This window comes from Heterodontus francisci, chromosome 13 (assembly GCF_036365525.1).
Source record: "Heterodontus francisci isolate sHetFra1 chromosome 13, sHetFra1.hap1, whole genome shotgun sequence".
NCBI classification, from domain to species: Eukaryota; Metazoa; Chordata; class Chondrichthyes; order Heterodontiformes; family Heterodontidae; genus Heterodontus; species Heterodontus francisci.
In genome coordinates, this window is record NC_090383.1 from 16616133 (window position 1) to 16638579 (window position 22447).

General features: G+C 43.6%; 1 protein-coding gene across 6 annotated transcripts in view; it reads right to left on the minus strand.

Moving 5' to 3' along the window:
- Positions 1-22447, minus strand: part of cfap61 (cilia and flagella associated protein 61) — a 271251-nt gene that overhangs the window by 169230 nt on the left and 79574 nt on the right. For all 6 annotated transcript variants that reach the window (XM_068044406.1, XM_068044407.1, XM_068044405.1 and 3 more), the window contains 2 exons: positions 19086-19212; positions 3776-3853 (listed from right to left, as the gene is read on the minus strand). In XM_068044406.1, coding sequence (XP_067900507.1) covers positions 3776-3853; positions 19086-19212 — 205 coding nt within the window. The remainder of the gene's footprint in view (positions 1-3775; positions 3854-19085; positions 19213-22447) is intronic.

Below are 22447 nucleotides of genomic sequence, written 5' to 3' on the forward strand. Positions count from 1 at the left end.
TTGCTGCGCCTTTGGCGATGATCTTTGCGTCCTCACTGTCCACTGGAGTAGTACCAGATGATTGGAGGGTGGCAAATGTTATTCCCTTGTTCAAGAAAGGGAATAGGGATAACCCTGGAAATTACAGACCAGTCAGTCTTACGTCGGTGGTGGGCAAATTATTGGAGAGGATTCTGAGAGACAGGATTTATGATTATTTGGAAAAGCATAGTTTGATTAGAGATAGTCAGCATGGCTTTGTGAGGGGCAGGTCATGCCTCACAAGCGTTATTGAATTCTTTGAGGATGTGACAAAACACATTGATGAAGGAAGAGCAGTGGATGTGGTGTTTCTGGATTTTAGCAAGGCGTTTGATAAGGTTCCCCATGGTAGGCTCATTCAGAAAGTAAGGAGGCATGGGATACAGGGAAATTTGGCTGTCTGGATACAGAATTGGCTGGCCCATAGAAGACAGAGGGTGGTAGTAGATGGAAAGTATTCAGCCTGGAGCTCGGTGACCAGTGGTGTTCCGCAGGGATCTGTTCTGGGACCTCTGCTCTTTGTGATTTTTATAAATGACTCGGATGAGGAAGTGGAAGGCTGGGTCAGTAAGTTTGCCGATGACACAAAGGTTGCTGGAGTTGTGGATAGTGTGAAGGGCTGTTGTAGGTTGCAACGGGACATTGACAGGATGCAGAGCTGGGCTCAGAAGTGGCAGATGGAGTTCAACCTGGAAAAGTGTGAAGTGATTCATTTTGGAAGGTCGAATTTGAATGCAGAATACAGGCTTAAAGACAGGATTCTTGGCAGTGTAGAGGAACAGAGGGATCTTGGGGTCCACGTCCATAGATCCCTCAAAGTTGCCACCAAGTTGATAGTTAAGTGTGGTTAGACCACACTTGGAATATTGTGTTCAGTTCTGGTCGCCTCATTATAGGAAGGATGTGGAAGCTTTAGAGAGGGTGCAGAGGAGATTTACCAGGATGCTGCCTGGACTGGAGGGCATGTCTTATGAAGAAAGGTTGAGGGAGCTAGGGCTTTTCTCATTGGAGCGAAGAAGGATGAGAGGTGACTTGATAGAGGTGTACAAGATGATGAGAGGCATAGATAGAGTGGATAACCAGAGACTTTTTCCCAGGGCGGAAAGGGCTATCACCAGGGGGCATAATTTTAAGGTGATTGGAGGAAGGTTTAGGGGAGATGTCAGAGGTAGGTTCTTTACACAGAGAGTGGTGGGTGCGTGGAATGCACTGCCAGCGGTGGTAGTAGAAGCAGATACATTAGGGACATTTAAGCGACTCTTGGATAGGTACATGGATGATAGTAGAATGAAGGGAATGTAGGTAGTTTGATCTTAGAGTAGGTTAAAGGGTCGGCACAACATTGTGGGCCGAAGGGCCTGTACTGTGTTGTACTGTTCTATGTTCTATCCCTGTAGAAATGAAACCCCAGGTTTTGTTTGCTTTTTCTAAGGGCTTATTAACAAGTTTTGCCACCTTTAGTGATTTGTGCAACTGCACCCCTAGGTCTCTTTGCTCTTTTACTCCATTTAAGCTCTTATTTTCGAAGTAGCATGTGGCCTCTATATTCTTCCAACCAAACTGTAATACCTCACACTTATCTCTAATGAAATTCATCTGCCAATTACAAGCCCATTCTGCAAATTTATTCATGGCTTTTCAATATACTACACATGAAAATAAGTGAGGTACATTTTATGAAAATTTTAATTATGTTCACATATAAGGAGAGCATAAAGATTTTAACTTTGCGCAGTGGTGGAAAACTGGCAGTAGCAGATCGGCCACAGTTATACACACCCACCCCTCCTCCCAATTTTCCTTTCTATTGAAGTCAATGGAATGGAAACTAGGTGGGCTGTATAATTGGTCTACCATCAGTTTACAGCCACCACTGATCATTAAAATCAGCTATATAATGTGTACTTATGCTTTTGACATGATCATCAACGTAAAATATTGCGAGTTGTACATGCAAAATGGGTACTGCAGTAGGTTAAACATTGGCCCTTCACCTCTGTGACCCAAGGTCAATTCATTAAAATGAATTTGGGCAGTCTCAATCTATTTACCCCCATTACTTCCACTGGCATTAATGCTTCAATACTGACTGGGCTGCTGTTAATGTACATGCTGCATTATGCAACAGTGCTTGTTTTCCATAAACAATATGATACCCGTTGAATTTTGGGACATTGTGCCATCTCCATTTCTCAGTGTATAATAGAAAGAGAGATTAGGAGGAAAATACTGCAAACTAGACCAATTAGGACTGACAGTGAGGTTGTAATTACACATTAGATAGTTTAATAACATTTTTAAATAAGTTACAATAGCCATACATTTTTAAATTAATCACATATTTAAGATCTAGCACATGCTTATGTTATCATAATTTAAATATAATCTTTAGCATATTTGCTGACAAGTGACACTTCAAACAGGCAGGCAGACAAAATTCAAGCCAGTAAGCATTTTGCATATTGCCAGAAACTCCACAGGAATAAATTGCAAGTTTAATATTTACAAAGCCAAACACTGACAATGGTGAGGTTGTGATTGTGATTGCCCAAAATAACTAATATTGCCTTCAATATTTCTCACCTTATTCTCCAAATGCAAACCTTTCAAAGTTGTATAAACATACTATTACAAGTGTTTCCACTTTTTGTTAAATTTTGAGAATTTGTGTTTTAAAACCGAAATGGATTCCAAGATGCTGAAACTTTGAGTGTTTTTTTTAAAAGAAGGTCACCAGAAGGTTTGGACTGAACTTGAACTGTAAACAGTTACTGGAAGGCACTTATTTTCAAATAACCCAGCAGAGGTTGTTTTTGACTTGGCGAGATGTTTACAAAGAAGTGACAAGCCAAGATTTATAGATGTCATGAGACTGGACTTCTGGAAAGTTTTTGTTTCAATTTGAACTGTTAAAAAAGGGCAGTTGGTGTTTCTGCCTGCATTACAGAAAAACAGCTCATCTGTCTTTTGAAAAGAAACCCTGCATTTCCAGCATGTCAGTTTCCTATTTCCTCCTGTATTTGAAGGAACCTTGCATCTTTGAAGGAACCTTACATCGAATGTGTGGGTACTAAAACCTTGTTGCTGCCTTCCTGCTGTAAGACTTATCTGGAGCCTTCTGTAGCTGCATCTCTCAGAAAGCCTACCCAAACTGATCTTCAACATCGCCTGAAAGCACTATTCTAGGAAGATCCTAGTGACTGCCATCGACATGCCTTTTGGATGCCTAACCAAAACAAAGGACATCTTTCCATATCTTCTTTCAGCCTAAGTGGGTTCTTTTTATTCCTTCTATTTCTTTGTAATAGCTGTAAACAAAAATCCATTTTTTTTCTCGGTTAATTAGCGTGTACGTGTGTGTGTGTGAGAGAGGGTTAGGATAAATAAGGGGCTTTAATATTGCAATTGGTGTGTATGTTTTGCTTTATTATTGGTTAAGACTTGGTTTATAATAAACAGATAATTTTGTTGTTTATTAAAGAGACCTAGTTGGTGTGCTTTATTCGGGGGGAAAATAGAGTATATGATTGATTGTTTCGGTAAGTGAGAAAATTTAAATATATTTTGTGGCCTGTGGAGAAGTGGGACTAGAATAAACAGTGCATTCCTCCTGCCTTGGTCGTAACAATCCACAAATTTGCTTAGATAATAACAGGACTTTTGTAGATCCCAAATACTGGCTTACTTGTTTCTCCAGTCAGCAGGTAGTTAGTGTGTCTCTAGTGACATTTGTAAAGTAGAAATTAGTCAATACCTCTTCATTCCTGGTGATGGCAATTCCCACGATTTCCTGTAAAACTTCAGCAACAATTGCCTGAATTGGAGTTCCATCCTGGTAAAAATAAAGAGCAGAATGGTAACATGCCCATTACTAGTTAAACTAGAAAATCACTCTGGAAGTAAACAGAAAACATTGTAGGTTTGTCTATCATAAAGTCAAAAATTTGGGTGCAACAAAATTCTCTGTGACAGATCGGAAGGGACCTAAAACTAATTGATAAATCAGACGTGATGTCAAGCTAATTAAAAAGAATGAAAGGTCCTCAAACTACTTGTCACATTAATATTTTGTAATACCAAATGTGAATTACTGATAAACAGCATGGAATTGCTTTTGGGGAAATACAGGTTGTACAACCAACTCAGAAGTTCTCTGGTATCACTGAAGAGACTGTGCTTTTACTTTTTAAGCAAGTTATGGAAACATTGGTAGAGGTTATTGGAAAATCATTTTTGTGCTTACCAGTATTCAACTCTATCAGTTCAAAATACATCAGCTAATGTAAATATCAGGTCAAAGTAATAGTGTGATATTGGATGTTAGTGAGCATACACCTTATTTTAGACTATCCCCTTTCCCAAACTTGAGAATATGAAGAAAGCGAATGCTTCCTATCACCTGACCTTTAGTAATAAGGAAGCCATGAACAAAGCATGATCGTGGTATATCAAATTACACTATGGGAGATGTGGGGAGAGTGAGATATCTACTGTATTTCAAGAAATTATCTTGCCTTACAGTGAACTATTTTCAGTTATTATACTTAAAAATTGAATTAACTTAAAATGCCATTGTTTGAGGCACAGTCCAAGAAAGGCGAATAGATAAGGTATTTGAAGTCTTCTGTTTACATGTGTACGAATACCTCAATTTTCATCCAATACCTTCAGAGTGGAATTTTATTGTGACAATGCAGGGGAGCCTGGTAGTATACGGAAAACCCAGAAGTATGTGCAGCACATCTGTCAGTGGCTTTTTAACCCCACAACTGTTTTTGCATCTGACTTCCGGATTTCCAACCAACTAGCGTAAGCAGGTGTGAGAGATTTGTTTCAGTGTGCAGTCCCTTCAAATTTTTTTGCATGGCTGCGCATGTGCGATACTTTAAAGGGATCAACTTGTGTGTGGCCTACGTGGGAACTTTCGGGTTGCTGTGCAGCCATGCAGCTTAAAGGGAACATTGATACCGACCTGCATGAGTCGATTTGAAAGCCACTATTTAAAGGGACACTGCAAAGATGACATTTGATGGATTCTGGAGGTGGGAAAACAAAAGAAATGATTGTCCTATTTGAGTTCCACCGTGACAAGTGTGCACCTTGCTTTACTGATACCTTCTTGGATCTGATGCTGCAGGCTGTAAGGGCCCATAGGGAGCTACGGCCCTACCAACAAGAAGGAATAAGCCTGCTACTGAAAGCAGGTAAGCTTGGCTGAAATTTCTCGAGAGGTGAGCAGCAGGAGTGTGCTGCCATGTTCCTAGCTTCAATGTTTAATGTTTTAATTAGGGTATGAAAGGTGAGTACAGTGGCACATTCAATTACATCCTAATGTGTGTATCACACCAACTCCCTCGCTCTGACTTCTCAAGCCTACTCCAGTATATTACCCCTCCCACCAACTTACCTTGCAGGCACATCTATCCTTCTCAGACTGCAGTTCCTCATATCCCCATCTGGCCATCCTCCACTGGCACTAACCTGCATCTTACTGTCGTGTTATTTCTCTTGCTCATAGCCACACTCAACAAATGTTGTCCATCTATCTGTTCAACTCATTCCATTACACTTACTCATAGATCTCTTCTTTCCCACCTTACAGAAGACAGCACATAACACCAAGGAGAGGCAAAGAATCAGAGGTGTTCCTCCAGCAATTTTGCTACTAACATCTGCAGAGGAGGCTGCATTGGTGATTAGCATGGTCTTGAATGCCTGCCCATTGGAGATGGAGAGATGGGAGCTTCCCAGCTACCTTGTGACAGAATTAAACATGGCATACAACACTCACTCATGTTGACAGTGTCAGCAACCAATGAAATATGATCATGTGTATTAGAATTACTTAAAACATTCTTACATGACAGTTCTAATTCATGCCTTTAATCTCCCACAGAGCCCTCAAGTGTACCTCAGGAGGTGGTTCAGGAGGATGAAGGTGACTGCTTAGTGGAAGTCACACACTCTGAGGGCTGAATTTTGTTTGGTCAGCAGGAGCAGGGGTGGAGGAGTGGGGTTTGGGGGGTTGGAGGGGCAGAGAAATCATGACGGACACGCTCGCTCAGAAACCCAACGTTGTGATGTCAGTTCCAGTGGCACTGTAATTTAAATTGCTGAACAGTTAGTTATATTTTTGCACTGAAGTGATCACAATTTTCTGGAGGGCGGGGGGGGGGTTGAATTTAGTCAAAGGGACCTGGGGGTCTCATGCCTCTGATCCCCAGCTGTTTAAAGGTGGGGGCATTGAGGACGTGGGAAGGCGGTCATGGGGACCAGTGGATAAAGGAAGAGCGCGGAGCAGAAGCCATTGTCGGCCTGTAGTACTGGGCACTCTGCACGGCTACGCTCATTAGAGCCATAGAGAGATACAACACTGAAACCGACCCTTCGGCTCACTGAGTATGTGCCGACCATCAACCACCCATTTATACTAATCCTACATTAATCCCATCTTCCCTACCACATCCCCACCGTCCCTCAATTCTCCTACCACCTACCTACACTAGGGGCAATTTACAATGGCCAATTTATCTATCAACCTGCAAGTCTTTGGCTGTAGGAGGAAACCGGAGCACCCGGCGGAAACGCACGCGGTCACAGGGAGAACTTGCAAACTCCGCACAGGCAGTACCCAGAACCGAACCCGGGTCGCTGGAGCTGTGAGGCTGCGGTGCTCACCACTGCGCCGCCCTTGTTGGGTGCAAGGATTCGGTAGGCACTGCATTGAGTGCTGGGCACTGAGGGACATTAGTGTGTATTCTCAGGGGAGTAGCAATGGGAAGGTGCCAAGGCAAGTTCATCTCTGGAGAGGTACTGATCAGTTGGCATGGGTCTCATACACCCCGTCTTTCTGGACCCCGGTGCTGCGCAGCAGCGGCTGAGGGAGGGAGGGCCAGGATGTAGCTGCGCCTGCCCGTGAAGCGCCAATAGAAGAGCAGAAGCAGTTGGCCACGCCAAGAAGTGGCTACCCGCAGCCAGAGAATCTACCTGACTCGACTCAGCTATCTCCAACTGTCCGAGCAGCAGTGTCAGCGAAGACTGCAGCTCTCCAGGAAGGCCGTCACTGACTTATGCGTCTTGGTGCAGGACGAGTTGCAACCTATGGGCTTCGATGGACACCCAATGCCCATGGCCCTGAAGATCACCATGGCACTCAACTTCTATGTGTCTAGCTCTTTCCAGGGATTCACTGGTGTCATGGATGGAATCTTCCAGCCAGCAGCCCACCGCTGCATCAAGGAGGTGACCAACGCCCTGTTCAAATGGGCCAGCGACTATATGCAGTACCAGACCGACCCTGACAGTCAGGCGGAGAGGGCCATCGGATTCGGAGCCTTTGATGGATTCCCCCAGGTGCAAGGTGTCATTGACGCACATGTGGCCATTAAGGCTCCCACAGAGTAGCCAGCGGCCTTCATCAATAGGAAGAGCTTCTATTTCATCAACGTTCAATGTTTGCGACCAACGAAAGCATTTCCTGCAGGTGTGTACCCGCTTCCTGGCAAGCAGCCATGATGCCTACATACTTCAACAGACCCAGGTGCCACAGCTTTTCAGGCCCACTGCTCGCCTTTAGGGATGGATTCTCAGGGAAAAGGGCTACCCATTGAAGACATGGCTACCAATGCCTGTGAGGGACCCTCGCACTGCAGCAGAGGAGAAGTACAGCATCTGCCAAAGGTCCATTAGAGCTTTCACTGAGCAGGCACTTGGACTGCCGAAGATGTGATTCTAGTGCCTCGATTGATCCGGTGGAGGGCTTCAGTATGCCCCAGTGAGGGTCTTGTGTATTGTGGTGGTCTGCACAATCTAGCACAGCAGAGGGGGCAGGCCTTGCATCAAGAGGACATTATTGATCACCAGTCCTCATCCAACAAAGAGGATGTGGAGGAGGCTATTGAGCAGGCAGCATTGGATATTGATTCCATTGCACTGGAGCCCAAGGCCATTGAGAGACATGCAAGGGAGGCAAGCGACAATCTCATACATACGTATTTTCTGCCACCATGAAGACCTCTCAATGTGAACTCAATAAAAACTCATTTCACTGTATTCTGCCTGTCACTTTCTTTCTATCTTGATTCAGTGCCTAGCACCCAGCTTCACCATGTGCTCTGACACATCTGAGACGTTTACCAAACGTAGCCTGTGCTACACTAGCAGTCCATTGAATGAGCGAGGGTGAAGGCGGTATTTCACAATTCAGGCATGAAAGAATGAACATTTTACAACAATGAATGTGAGCTCTATGACACCAGTTGTAGAAAACAATACAAAGGCCACAATTATACATCCATGAAGCCCCTCGTGCGTCTAAGTGCTCTTTTTACATTTTCGCGAGCTTCTACGCTGTGTGACCCCCTGCACTGGCAGGTGAGGTGGAGGCAGGCTGCTGCTCAAGCTAGCCCTTGGCCTGGAGGACTTTGGTGGATGCCCTCTGGGTGCCTGAGGCCTGGAGGGCCCCAGCTGGCTGAGGGGTTTCCTGCAGAGGTGCAGGGGATTCATCAGTTGTCACGGTTACTGGAGCTGGGCTCACAGGTGGAGGTGCTGAGGAGCCACTGTCCACACTCAGAGAGCCCCGAGGGGTGCCCCTAGATGTGGCCAGCATCTCCTCCCTTTCAAGGCTAACTTGAACCTCCTTGTTGACCATAGTAGGACAAGGACCTGGAGAAGACTCCAGGTGCCTCATTGTTCTCTCAACTTGCCATTGCTGCGTTGAGCTTATGGCCAAGGTGATGGTGTGCAGGTCTGCGTGTGTCTGTAGGATCTGGCTCTCCATGATGGTCGCCAACCTCTTACTAGAGGAAGCCATGTGCTCAGATGCCTGACACATGGCATCACTCATTGCACGGATGGACTCCTCCATCATCCATGCATGACTAGCATGGCCTCTGGCAGCTCTGCCAGATGTTTCCTTACCTCTTTCTGCAACTCCAGCATGCCCTATGCTGCCGACAATAGAGGGCCGCATCAGCCGGGAGCTCAGCAAAGGCCTGGCCACCCACGGTCCTCCGACGTCAGAGGCCTCGGCTGTCACAGCCCCCGTCAGCTGCTCAGGTGTGTGTGGTGCTCTTACCAGCCTGAATCTAATCCCGAGCGTACACCCACTGAGGTGAAAGTATCTGTGCTGGTGGAAGGTGCAAGAGAATGATGAGATTGTGCATCCTCTGACTGCTCCTCTTCTTCCTCAGAGGTAGACGGCAGGCCCCCATTGCAGCAGCTGCACTTGTCTCTGACATATGACGACCTGAATGTGAGAATAAAAACATTTGTGAGTTGGGTTATTCAGATCTCCTCATGCCAGCCATGCATGATGTGGATCTCCAGAACTGTGGTGCAAGACACATGAACACAATGTCTCCTCATTCACTCTCTGATGTGGACACTCCAATCTTACTCTCCATGACTGCACAGCCGCCTTGGGCCCCCCGCTAGCTTCAGAGCCTCCTCCTCAGTTGATGTCAAAGGCCGCACATCGGGGATCCCACTGACAGTCCTCGAGGTCTCCCTGCTGTTATAAGCCTGTTTTGCCTGCAAGCGGAAAGAGGGACATAGTTAGATTTTGCAGTAAGAGCAACAGAAGTTATGCTAGTGGCAGCACCTCATCCCCTGATGGGGTTTCCTACATGGCTGCTCCCCCATCCGCTCTCAGGGGACGTAAGGGGTGAACTGCGAAAGAAAGCACCTGTCACCGAGATTCAGCGATGCATCTGGCAGGATGTGGCGATGTCAAACCCCCTTGCCACTGCTTTTATGATCACTCCCTCCCTATGTCATGCTCCCTCCCATGTAGCCACATGCAAGCTCCAATGAGGAGAGAAGTATGGAAGGCTCACCTTAGGAAGCGAAGGTGTTCAGTGACCCTCTTGCGACACTGGATCCAGTTCTGTGGGGTGACCCCTTCCTGCTGACCTCCTTTGCAATCCCCATCCAGGCTTGCTTGGTCAGGCAGGAGGATCTCTTCTTGCCATCCCTTGGCAAGAGGACCTCCCACCTTTCCCTTGCAGCCTGGAGGAGAATTTCCAGGGCATCATCGGTAAACAATGGTGCCACCCAGAGTCTTGCCTTGGTCATGCTCCCAGTTCGTTCCTGCTCCATCCAAATGGTCAACAGCAGTGGTGTAGGGGTGCAAGGAGTTCCAGCTACAGCAACAGCTGCAACAGTGGTGCAGAAGGGCCCAGTAGTTTAAAATGCAGCAGCAACAGTAGCGCAGAGAGACACAGCAGTTTAAAATGCAGCAGCAAAAGTGGTGCAGGGGGTCCCAGCAGTTTATAATCCAACAGCAACAGTGGTGCGGGGGGTCTGGGATTTAGAAACAACAGCAGAGGGGTTCAGCAGCACTTCAGGTTCACTGCCTCACTGAAAGGCAGCAGTACAAGCAGGGCAGGCAATGTTTTAAAAATGGCACCAGCACCTGCATTGCAGTCATCTGACGCCACCATCAGTGCCTCGGAGCCCACCCCCCGTCCTTCAATAGGATGGGACCTGTTCCTCTAATATGTTAAGTGGCAGGCCGCTGTGTGATCATAGCAGCTTTCATGACCACCGGACGTCTCAAAGCACTTTACAGCTGTTTTGATATTGCTTTAACTGCTTGAGTACTAGATAACATACCGTTGAATATATAAATAGTTTAGTATACATCATCACAGGAAGTGATGCAAGCCAATATGTATATAGTTGTTGGAGCAGTGTTAGTCAACAGTCAGCACATGTATCTTCGAGCTCTTCTGTCATTCTGTTATTTTGCAATAAAGAACCCTTCATTCAATTTACCATTCAGCCTCAGATTGTTTGGTACATTTGTGTTGAGAACTCAACACAACAACAGCCAATGAAGTACCTTTTGAAGTGTCGTCACTGTTGTAATGCAGAAAAACGTGGCAGCCAGTATGTGCACAGCAAACACCCACAGACAGCAATGTGATAATGACCAGATAATCTGTTTTGTGACAAATATTGAGAGACAAATATTGGCCAGGACATGTGGAAAAAAAGCCCCTCCTCTTCTTCAAAATAGTGCCATGGGATCTTTTACATTCACCCGAGCAAGCAGATGGGGCCTTGGTTTAACATCTCATCCGAAAGACAGGACAGCACTCCCTCAGTACTACAGTGGAGGGTGAGCCTTGGTTTTTGTGCTCAAGCTCTAGATGAGAAGTATGAAATGAGAAGTAAGGTCTTTTCTGAGATGGATGCCACTCAGTTGGATAGTGATGAAGGTTTGGTCACTCCAATAGAATTCCTGGATGAAATCTACAAGAAAGATGACCTGTTAAATGCTTATGAGGCCTGGTCAGAATTTGATAACTTTTGGAAAGTGGGCAGTGATTCCATATATTAAGAGTAGTTCATGGACTATAAGAAGTTGTACAAAAAATTGACAAGGTTCAACTTGGGAAGTCTTGGATCAGTACTAGTGTTTAAATTGCTAGATTGTGCTAGAGTTTGCCATATGCTCAGACAACTGGTCCTAACTGGCATTCAGTTCTTAGAGAAGAAGACTCTGCTGGATTAGATGTCTGTTGCCTTAAAAAAAAGTTCCTGGTGAAGCAGTCATTCCCTTCAGCCTTCATGGAACAAATGAGGCATTCTGCTGTGATACAAAGAATAGAAGATTCAAAGATAACCAGGTTTCAAAATATTCCAGTTACCGAATACAGGCATCCATATAATGGAAGGATTAAAGACAAGCAAACTGGTGATGAAATCACGAATACCAAATCCAGTTATATTGACACAAGACAAAATTGCAACAGTAATAATGGACAAATTAATTCCAGAAATGCCAAGGAGAAGTTAATGCATGTTATATATGTGACTCTAAGCATTATACGGCTAATTGACCAGAGGGAAGAGGCGGAGCCTTTTAAATGATGCAAAAAGAAAATAGTTCTGAGGAAGAAGGGAAAAATAATGATGAATCTGAACAGATTATACTGGTCACAAGGAGTTTTAAGCCTGTCATGAATGTTGCGGACTCTTTAAATTGTGCAGTATTAGATAGTACCTGTACGTCAATGGTATATAGGATAGATTAAAACGCTATCTCGATTCACTAAGTAGTAATGATTGACACAAGGTTAAGGAATACAAGAATACTACTTGCTTTAGGTTTAGTGATGAACACCTTGAGGTCACTCAAGAGAGTGGTAATTTCATGTAAATAACCTGGTGTAAACCATTTTATAAGTGTTTCTGTAGTCTCTAGTGAGATGCCTATACTATTGAGTAAACCTTATATGAAAAAGACACACATGAAACTTGACATGGAACACAAAAAGGCAATTTTTTTTTTTTGGAAAGTGGTTGACCTGCAGTTTACCCTATCATGACAATATTTTATCCCCTTAACAAAAGCTAATGTTTTTCATCAGGCAAGTATTAACAGCATCAGGTGACAAGGATAAGGGAGAATTATTTTTTTTTAAACTACACAGACAATTTTCTCACCCTACTTGTCAATGGTTAAAAACTCTGCTAAAAAATGCTGGTGTAGTTGTTGCAGAGTACGGCACAGGTGGCAGCACAGTGGCGCAGTGGTTAGCACCGCAGCCTCACAGCTCCAGTGACCCGGGTTCAATTCTGGGTACTGCCTGTGTGGAGTTTGCAAGTTCTCCCTGTGTCTGCGTGGGTTTCCTCCGGGTGCTCCGGTTTCCTCCCACATGCCAAAGACTTGCAGGTTGATAGGTTAATTGGCCATTATAAATTGCCCCTAGTATAGGTAGGTGGTAGGGAAATATAGGGACAGGTGGGGATGTGGTAGTAATATGGGATTAGTGCAGGATTAGTATAAATGGGTGGTTGATGGTCGGCACAGACTCGGTGGGCCGAAGGGCCTGTTTCAGTGCTGTATCTCTAAAACTAAAAACTAAAACTAAAGTATGCAAAGCTAATAAAAGAGATTAGTGAGATCTGTAAGAGGTATTGAAGGATGACCCCATGTCCTATTGTGAACCTTCCAATGGCACATAACTTTAAGGATGTAGTTACCATGGATCCAAAGGTGTGGGACAATGACAGAAATATTTTCATCTTCATATCAATCTGGCTACAAGAATTAGTATTTCTACACTAATATATAAGGACAAGAAAGTTATTAAAGATAAAATTATGGAAAATGGATCGGAACTGGACTGATAATAGAGGTGAATTTGCAAATTGGTTCAGAGATATGTGTAAGAATATCATTGTTATGAATACAGCAGCTGAGAGTCCTTTCAGCAATGGTCTTTATGAAAGGAATCATGCGGTGATTGATGACAAGGTGTGTAAAATTTTGGCTGATCAACCTGTGTGAAAATTATCAAGGGCTCTATCATGGGCAGTTCATGCAAAGAATTCTCTGCAGATGGTTGGAGGATGTAGTCCTTACCAACTAGTCCATGGATGCAATCCCAAATTGCCTTCTGTTCTTTGTGATAAACATCCTGTTCTACAAAGCAATTAGTTACATTTTTTATGAGCATTTAAATGCTTTGCATGCAGAGAGACAGGCTTTTTATCAAGGCTGAGGTATCAGAGAAAATTTGTGGAGCCCTGAGGCGTTACATTAGATCATCTAAGATAGAGTTCAATTTAGAATATTTGGCACACTGTAAAAGAGGAGGTCATAGGGAATGAAAGACCCTGGTAATGTAATAGGCCATGATGGTAATACAGTGTTTATCAAACACAGCAATCAAAAGGTTCATTCCTCACGATTAATTGGAATTCATTATAAAATCTCAGCCGCTGGGCGACTGATAGAAATAAATGAGGCACCATGTACCTCAAATGTTCATTTTTTTATGAAGAGGGGCCTGACGAACAGAATGCTGGATAATGGTAATGTGAGTGATAATGATAGAGCTATCACATCCATAGCACTATTGCCCACAGTGGGTACATGGGCGACATCTGATCCAGAGAGGACTAATGAATGGAGAGATGTGACAATTGTGGAACATGCATCAAAAGCTACTAGTAAGTTTAAATTTTGGTTGAAAGTTGAGATGTTGAGAATGATGGCCAAGAAGTGAGGTTCATACACTGGTAGAATGGGGTGAAATAGTGGAAAGTAAGGAAGTTCAGTACAAGTGATGGTGATTCTTATGTCAGAAAACAATCACAAACTACAGAAAGAGCCTCTGATAGTACAGGACAGAGATCTTGCAGTTGAAGTCCCTACAGTCAGTACAGGCCATAGCTTGAGTAGATCAGCTAATGAAATAAATACCACAGAACAGTCACATAACTGAAGTAGAAGTCCTCATGATCATGAAGTTTTGGTGGCTGCCAATAAACTTGAACATAAATGTGTAGGAGAGGCAAAACAAAGGGAGTTGGATAGTTGGAGAGAATTTGAAGTTTATTCTGAGGTACCAGATAAAGATGAACCAGCTTTGCTGCATAGGTAGGTTTGTACTGAAAACGTCCTTGCAGATGGGACGCACAAGATTAAAGCGAGGTTAGTTACTGGGGGTTTGAAAGAGAAACTGGCTAATACAGATGTTAAAATGGACTCTCCTGCTGCTGGAAAAATAATCTTAAAAATCTTTTCGCCTCTTTTGGCCACATATGTATGGAAGCCTAGAGCAACTGGCATAAAAGCCACATTTCTGTAGGGCAATACTTTTCAGAGGGAAGTATTTCTGAAACTGCCCAAAGATGCAGCAGTTGCAGAAGGAAAACTATGGAAACTCAACAAATGAGCCTGTAGTCTGAATGATGTTTCTGGGGTATGGTATTTTTCGGTGAGATCTGTTTGCTGAAAATAGGTTATGTTCAACTAAAAGCAGATCCTGCATTGTTTCATTGGTACCATGAAGGAAAAGTTTCAGGCATCTTCATGATGCATGCTGATGATTTCATATGGGGTGGTACTGTGGAATTGGAGAAAAGCATCATTAATGAGATCAGAGTAGAATATAAAATGGAGAGTCAGGCTTGTGGAGCTTTTTAAGTATATTGGATTAGCTATTAAGAAAAGTAGTTATGGTATAACTTTATGTCAATTATTAAGAGTGTTTTACTCCCATCCCGGATAGTCGTAATAGGTCATCACAGAAAAGTAATGTTATATCTAAAGAAGAGGCAGAGCAATTGAGAAGCTTGATTGGTCAGTTGAACTAGTTGTGCACTCAGACTAGGCCAGATGCCAGTTTTGATGTGTTGGAGTTAAGTACTTTGATGAAACACTCCCAAGGGAGAGAGGATTTGAAGGGCAAATAAAACATTGCAAAAGTTAAATCTGGAAAAATATGCGATTAAGTTCCCATCCTGATGTGACACAAGGAACATGAAGCTAGTTATCTTTAGCAACGCTTCACATGCTAATCTTCCTGATTGGTATTCTAGTATAGCTGGTTTCATAGTACTTCTTATGGTTGAGAATGGGAATGTTGTCCTTTAGCTTGGGAAACTAAGCAAATAAAAAGGGTGTTAAATGTACTCCGGCTGCTGTAACACAGGCTTATGTGGAGGCAGTGGACATGGAATTTTATTTGACAAATATCTTAAGTGACATCCTGTAAAATGGGAGTACTGATGATGGTATACTCATTGAATGTAATGTAGCTAATTGTTCATTTAGGAAAAATGTACACTATATGAAAACTGAGAGTGAGAAAAGATTATGGATTGACCTTGCCAGCTTGAATCAAATGCTCACGAGAAAGGAAATGTCTAAACTTAAATGGTGGATGCAAGCCATTAACTAACTGATTATTTTACAAAAAGATGTGCATGTGCAAAGAAATTGTTAAGAGTCCTGGAATAGGGTTGTCTCACAATGCAATGCTTTGTACAGAGTATGGGAGTCGTTAATTTTTTTTAAATACTTTGTTTATACATATAAAGTCTATTCATTTTGCGAGAGGGAATCTGTTAGTTGTATCTCAGTTGGGTGTTAATTGTATTCAGATGGTGGGTATTAACTGAGGACTCACCCGTGCTCATATATATAGGAACAAACTGAAAGAGGGGTTATCTGTTGGAGGTGCATGACATGTCAATGTGCATCTCCGTAAATAAAAGGTTGTAAGTGTATAAAGACTAAGGGCTGGATTTTAAAGCCCCTCCACCATTGGGAACATTGGCGGGGGTAGGGTGGGGGGTGGGGAATGAGGATCAGTGTGGCGGAGGCCCGCCAATGGCCCCGACATGGAAGACCCCGTGCTGATCTTGGCAGCGGTGGCAAGGCCTCGTGGCAGCCGCCCTGCCGCTTGGCGATGGGACCCCGAGGCGGTGGCATAGTGGTATTGTCACTGGACTAGTAACCCAGAGACCCAGGGTATTGCTCTGAGGACATGGGTTTGTATCCCACCACAGCAGAAGATGGAATTTGAATTCAATTAATAAATCTGGAATTAAAGCTAGTCCAATGATGGCCATGAAACCATTGTCGATTGTTGTAAAAACCCATCTGGTTCACTAAGGTCTTTTAGGGAAGGAAATCTGCTGTCCTTACCTGGTCTGGCCTACATGTGACTCCAGACCCACAGCAATGTGTTGACTCTTAAATGCCCTCTGAAATGGCCAAGCAAGCCACTCAGTTGTACCTAACTGCTACGAAATCAATAAAAAAGAATGAAACCGGACGGACCGCCCGGCATCGGCCTAGGCACCGAAAACGAGAATGGCAAACACAGCCCTGTTGACCCTGTAAAGTCCTCCTTACTAACATCGGAGGGCTTAAGCCAAAGTTGGGAGAACTGTCTCACAGACTAGTCAAACAACAGCTTGACATAGTCATACTCACGGAATCATAACTTACAGACAATGTCCCAGAAACTGCCATCACCGTCCCCGGGCATGTCTGTCCCACCGGCATGACTGAACCAGAAGAGGTGGTGGCACAGTGGCATACAGTTGGGAGGGAGTTGCCCTGGGAGTCCTCAACATCAACTCCGGACCCCATGAAGTCTCATGGCATCAGATCAAAAATGGGAAAGGATACCTCCTGCCGATTACCACTTGCCACCCTCTCTCAGTTGATGAATCACTACTCCTCCAAGTTGAAGACCACTTGGAGGAAGCACTGAGGATGGCAAGGGTGCAGAATGTACTCTGGGTGGGGGCTTCTATGTTCATCACCAAGAGTGGCTCAGTAGCACCACTACTGACCGAGCTGGCCGAGTCCTAAAGAAAGTAGCAGCTCTGCAGTCCTGCCACATCCAGCCATGAATGGTGGTGGAAAATTAAACAACTAAATGGTGGAGGTGGCTCCACAAATATCCCCATCCTCAATGATGGGGGAGCCCAGCACATCAGTGCGAAAGATAAGGCTGAAGCATTTGCAACAATCTTCAGCCAGAAGTGCTGAGTTGATAATCCATCTCGGCCTCCTCCTGGTGGAAATGCATTCAAAGATCATGCAATTCTGTTTTGTTGCAATGTAACTTACATGGCCCTTTAATTTTTAAATGTCCATTAAGGATTGTAAGCCCTTTAAAAATGGCACCAGCACCAGCGCATTTGCACTGGACGCTGTTGCCTGTGATGTGATTGTGGAGGGCGGGCACCGCTGCCATGCTAATGAACTGTTGCATTTGAAATCATGGTACCTCCATGACGCGGTGCCCATACAGGTGGGCCAAATGTTTTTACATCTGCCGCCTACTTCGGCGGCAGTCTCTTAAAATGCAGTCCTAAGCCTGAGTATTCTAACCTTCACTGCCTGGCTATCTGAGTTCTAATGGCTGGGAGTGGTAAGGAAAGTTTTATCTGGTGACTCGTGCATCACAAGCGGGCAAGAGCAGATGGTAGAGACAGGGGCAGCAGTGGAGAATCTGCGTCAGAAGCTTCAGGATGCTCCAAGCTCTACTCACCTCGATGCAGATACTGAACTTCTGAGCCTGTCAACGAGCAGGATAATTCTGGAGCAGCAGCAGAGAATGTGCGAATTACTGGCAGGCATTCCAGCCACACTGTGAACACTTGCAGAGAGATTGGGGACGTCTGTCTAAAGCATGAGTGACATGATGTCGGAGGTCTTTGTGATGATGTTTTCGTTCCTGTAAAGAGTGGCCAACTGCATGGTGCATCAAACATGGCTATCACATGAATGCCTTGACCAATGCTTGCACCCGATGAATACCCTATGATGAGACCTTGGCCATTCATTGCCCACTGATCTGAAGCAACCTGCTCTCCAGCCCACTGCTAGCCAGGAAAGGTGGGTGGGCCATGGGAGGGTTATGGTGAAAGGGGACATAGAACTGGGGAATAAGCTCAAAGAGCTTCTATTTCTCACCCATTACCCATCCCCTCAGTCGTATCCCGATGGCCGTGTCTGCCCCTGCACAGGAGCAGGTGGACCAGTCTTTGCTACCCTTATGGGCTCCAAAGTCCGGACGATGTTGGTCAAGAGCATTTTAGCAGTTAAGAGCAGGAAATCCGAGCAGCCTGCCTCTACCTTTGCCGAAGCCACAAGGATTATACCACATAGAAGTACTGAGAAGAGGAAGCATAGAAGTTTTTAGTTGCACAAGCATTTAGATTGGAAAGCTTCAGTTTCATTTTTGAACCATATAAATAATATTTGATTACGCCACTTTCCGTCTTGCCCATTTTTGGTTGCTGGCTGACAAGTCACCTTTTCACTTGTGAGGGATGGTAAGATATGAATTGATGCTTGAAAAGGGATGCCTGGTTGTTTGTAAGACTGCTTTGTGTTGGGCAATGGGGAAAGGGGCAGATGAGGGGCAAAATGGCTTTTCAATGTGATTGTCAGACAGGTGAGCTGGTGGAATCTAAGTGAATCTTGCAATAATGCGGGCATTCCGGGCAGCAATATGGGCCATGGTTGGTACATTGGTGGCATCATATTCTGACTGCTTCTCGGAATCATCTGAAAAGGCTCTGTGTCTGCATTTTGTTCCTCCCACAGGTTGAAACCTCGCTGAGTGGAAAGGGATTACAATCTCCACTGTCCCTCAACATAGTTATACTCAATTATATAAATGCAAGTCTTTCCTTCCTTTACATATCAGATAAATATATCAAAATGTTTATAATTAACAGATTAAACAATCAACACATTATGCTTTCAACAACATAACCCAAATTGATCAAATACTCACTGAGTCTCTGCGGGACTGATTATAAATATTTAAGGAGCTTAAGATACTGAGGTGCAGATTAAGGGTTTTGACAAGTCTTTCAATTCCTGCAGTGTCATTTTGTGTTGCAAGTCGAACCACAAAGGATCTGGGCGAAAACAGTTTAAAATCTATAAGGATTTATTGATTACGATGCAAAAACTTGTACAAGGAAAAACAAACATATTACTGTAACCTCCCCCTTGTATTTATAAATTGGAGCAATGTAAATAACTAAATTATGAATATAATATTGCTCTTCTGGTAAAACAATGAAATATTTTATTCCTAATACAGCTGTCTCCTCTTCCACCTATGTCCTTGATGTTTTACTTCTCTCCTGCACAAGCCCGAGAATACATTTGAGATGTGACATATGCAATATAATAAATGTTATGACCAAGGTGGGAGTCGTGCACTGTTTATTCTAGTCCCACTTCCCCACAGGTCACAACATATATTTAAATCTTCCTACTTACCGATATGTTCAATCATATACTCTATTTTCCCACAGAATAAAACACACCAACCAGGTTTCTTTAATAAACAACAAAATTATCAGTTTATTATAAAACTAGTCTTAACTAGTAATGAAGTAAAGCATAAACACACAGATTGAAATATTAAAGTTCCCTTTTTACCTTAGCCTCTCACACACACACGCAAACACGTACATACATTGGTTAACCGGAAAAATAAAAGGGAATTTTGTTTAGAGCTCTGTTACAAAAAAAGACCAAAAAACCCACTTAGGCTGAATACTTGCTCATTCTTGAAGAAAAAAAGAAAATATGTCCTTTGGTTTGGTTTGGCGTCCCAAATGCGTATAGACGGCTGTCACTGGGATCTTCCTAGAACAGTTCTTTCCAGGTGATATTGAAGATCAGTTTGGGTAGACTTTCCAAGAAATGCAGCTGCAGAGTCTTTAGATAGGCCTTAGAGCAGAAATGTGTCAACAGGGGTTTCATTTCCCACACATTCGATATGCAGGGTTTCTTCAAAGACAGAAGATGAAATGAGTTGATACAGTAGACTTCTCAGGGCCTTTTAGAGAGGTGCTGGAAAGCTGAGCTGGGTTATGGTCTTCTCTCCTTCCTTGGGAATTTTCTTCTCTCCATGGAAGTTCTCTTCCTTTCTCTGCAGGCTTTTTAAAGAGATGGAACAGGCTGGGCTGAGCTGGGGTTCTGTCCTTCAGTTTTATTTTTTAAAACTTCAACCCCTTTTAAGCAGTTCATTTCCAACACCAAACAAATCAAAAGTGCAACCAGAAACAGAAAGTCCACCTTCTGACCTGTCATTTCTCTGCACACATCTTCCCCAATTACCAAGGTTGCTGTTCTATTTTTAACTTGAGTCATGTGACAACCAGTAAATGTTGTTGTCCAACATGTCCTCTTGATGACCCTCTTGGGGAAAAAAACTGGTCCAACATTTCTTCAGTTTGACTATGAATTCCTCAAAAAATATATTTAACAAAAAACAGAAGCATTTTCATAACATCTCCAGCTTTGGAGGAATGAAATGTAATTTTAAATGCATTTCATTACAAAGTGTAAAAAAAAATGAAAACATTTTAAAACACAATTTCACACTCATCCCCATTCACTCTTTACCTGTAGTTAATACAATTCTGCTCTGTACCCTCTTTTCATTCAGATAACTCTAAACAAAGGTAGATTTTCGATAAAGCATCTGCAATAACATTATTTTTGCCTGCAATGTAGATAATCTTTAAGTGAAAATCTTTAAGTAATCTTTAAGTAAGAAGAAACTAGATTGGAGTAGTCTGGCATTCTGGTTTTTAAATTTTCAACAAAGTTATCCAAATCAGCTGACTGCAACCTTCCAAACAGAGCCCCCAAGTTGTTCCAAGTGGTCCTTCCAAGTGTCACTATAGACCAGCACATCATTAAGGTAAACCACACAGTTAGGAACACTGGTTTCCAATTGGTTCATTGGTCTCTGGAAACTGGCTGGGGCATCCCCTAGCCTGAATGACATCACTCGGTACTGGAAAAGACTGATATTTCTATAGCTTGGGGTGTTATGGAACTTGCCAATATCCCTTCAACAAATCTATTTTTGTATGAAACATGGCACTGTCCACTCTGCCAATACAGTCTTCCAAGCGAGGAACTGGGTAGGAGTCTGCCTTTGTTACTGCACTAACTTTTCTGTAGTCTATGCAAAGTCTAGTTGAACCCTCAGGTTTAGGTTCTAAAACCACTGGCGACCACCAGCTGCTTTGACTGGGATCTATTAAGTGGTTTTCCAGCATGTATCGGATTTCTGCTTTTACCTGGGCCTGTTTCTCTGGACTTAAGCAGTAAGGATGCTGTTTTATAGGAAAGGATTCCTCTACATCCACATCATGTGTGGCTAAGGTTGTACATCCTGGCTTATCCCTACAGACTCCTTTAAATGCTGTGAGTAGCCTCGTTAGGTCTTCTCGTTGTTCTGCATCTAAATATTAGCACCGGAGCCTCACAGCTCCAGTGACCCGGGTTCAGTTCTGGGTACTGCCTGTGTGGAGTTTGCAAGTTCTCCCTGTGACTGCGTGGGTTTCCTCCGGGTGCTCCAGTTTCCTCCCACATGCCAAAGACTTGTAGGTTGATAGGTAAATTGGCCATTGTAAATTGCCCCTAGTGTAGGCAGGTGGTATGAGAATTGAGGGTAGGTGGGGATGTGAGAGGGAAATGGGATTAATGTAGGATTAGTATAAATGGGTGGTTGATGGTCGGCATGGACTCGTTGGGCCAAAGGGCCTGTTTCGGTGCTGTATCTCTCTATGACTCTATGACACTAAATGTGAAAGCATAGTGTCCAATCTCCCTAACAATTCAATGTTAGCTGACTGGATAGTAGGAAGTTCAATTTGAGAATTGTCTAGGCCTCCTTCTGCCTCATCCCTCAATATCCCTTTCATCCTTCTCTGTCCCTACTACCTGACATACCTGTGCTTGCTTAGCCTTCTTCCAACGATGATATTGTTTCAACATATCGATATGACATAGCCGATTCTTTTTCTGCCAATCTGGGGGGTCAATCAAATAACTTACTTCACCAATTCTCTTGACTACTTTATATGGACCACTGAACCATGCTTTCAACAGTTCACCCTGTAAAGGCAGTAATACTAACACCTCATCCCCTAGTTGAAATGTTCAGGTCTTGGCACACTTGTCTGCCCATTTCTTCATGGTTATTTGGGAAGCTTCAGGTATTCCTGAGCTACTTTGCAGGCTCTCGTGAGGAATTTCCGGAACACAGATATATAATCTACCACAGAGGATTCATCTCTCTGTTCTAAAAACCTTTATTTAATTAGTTTTAGAGGACCTCTT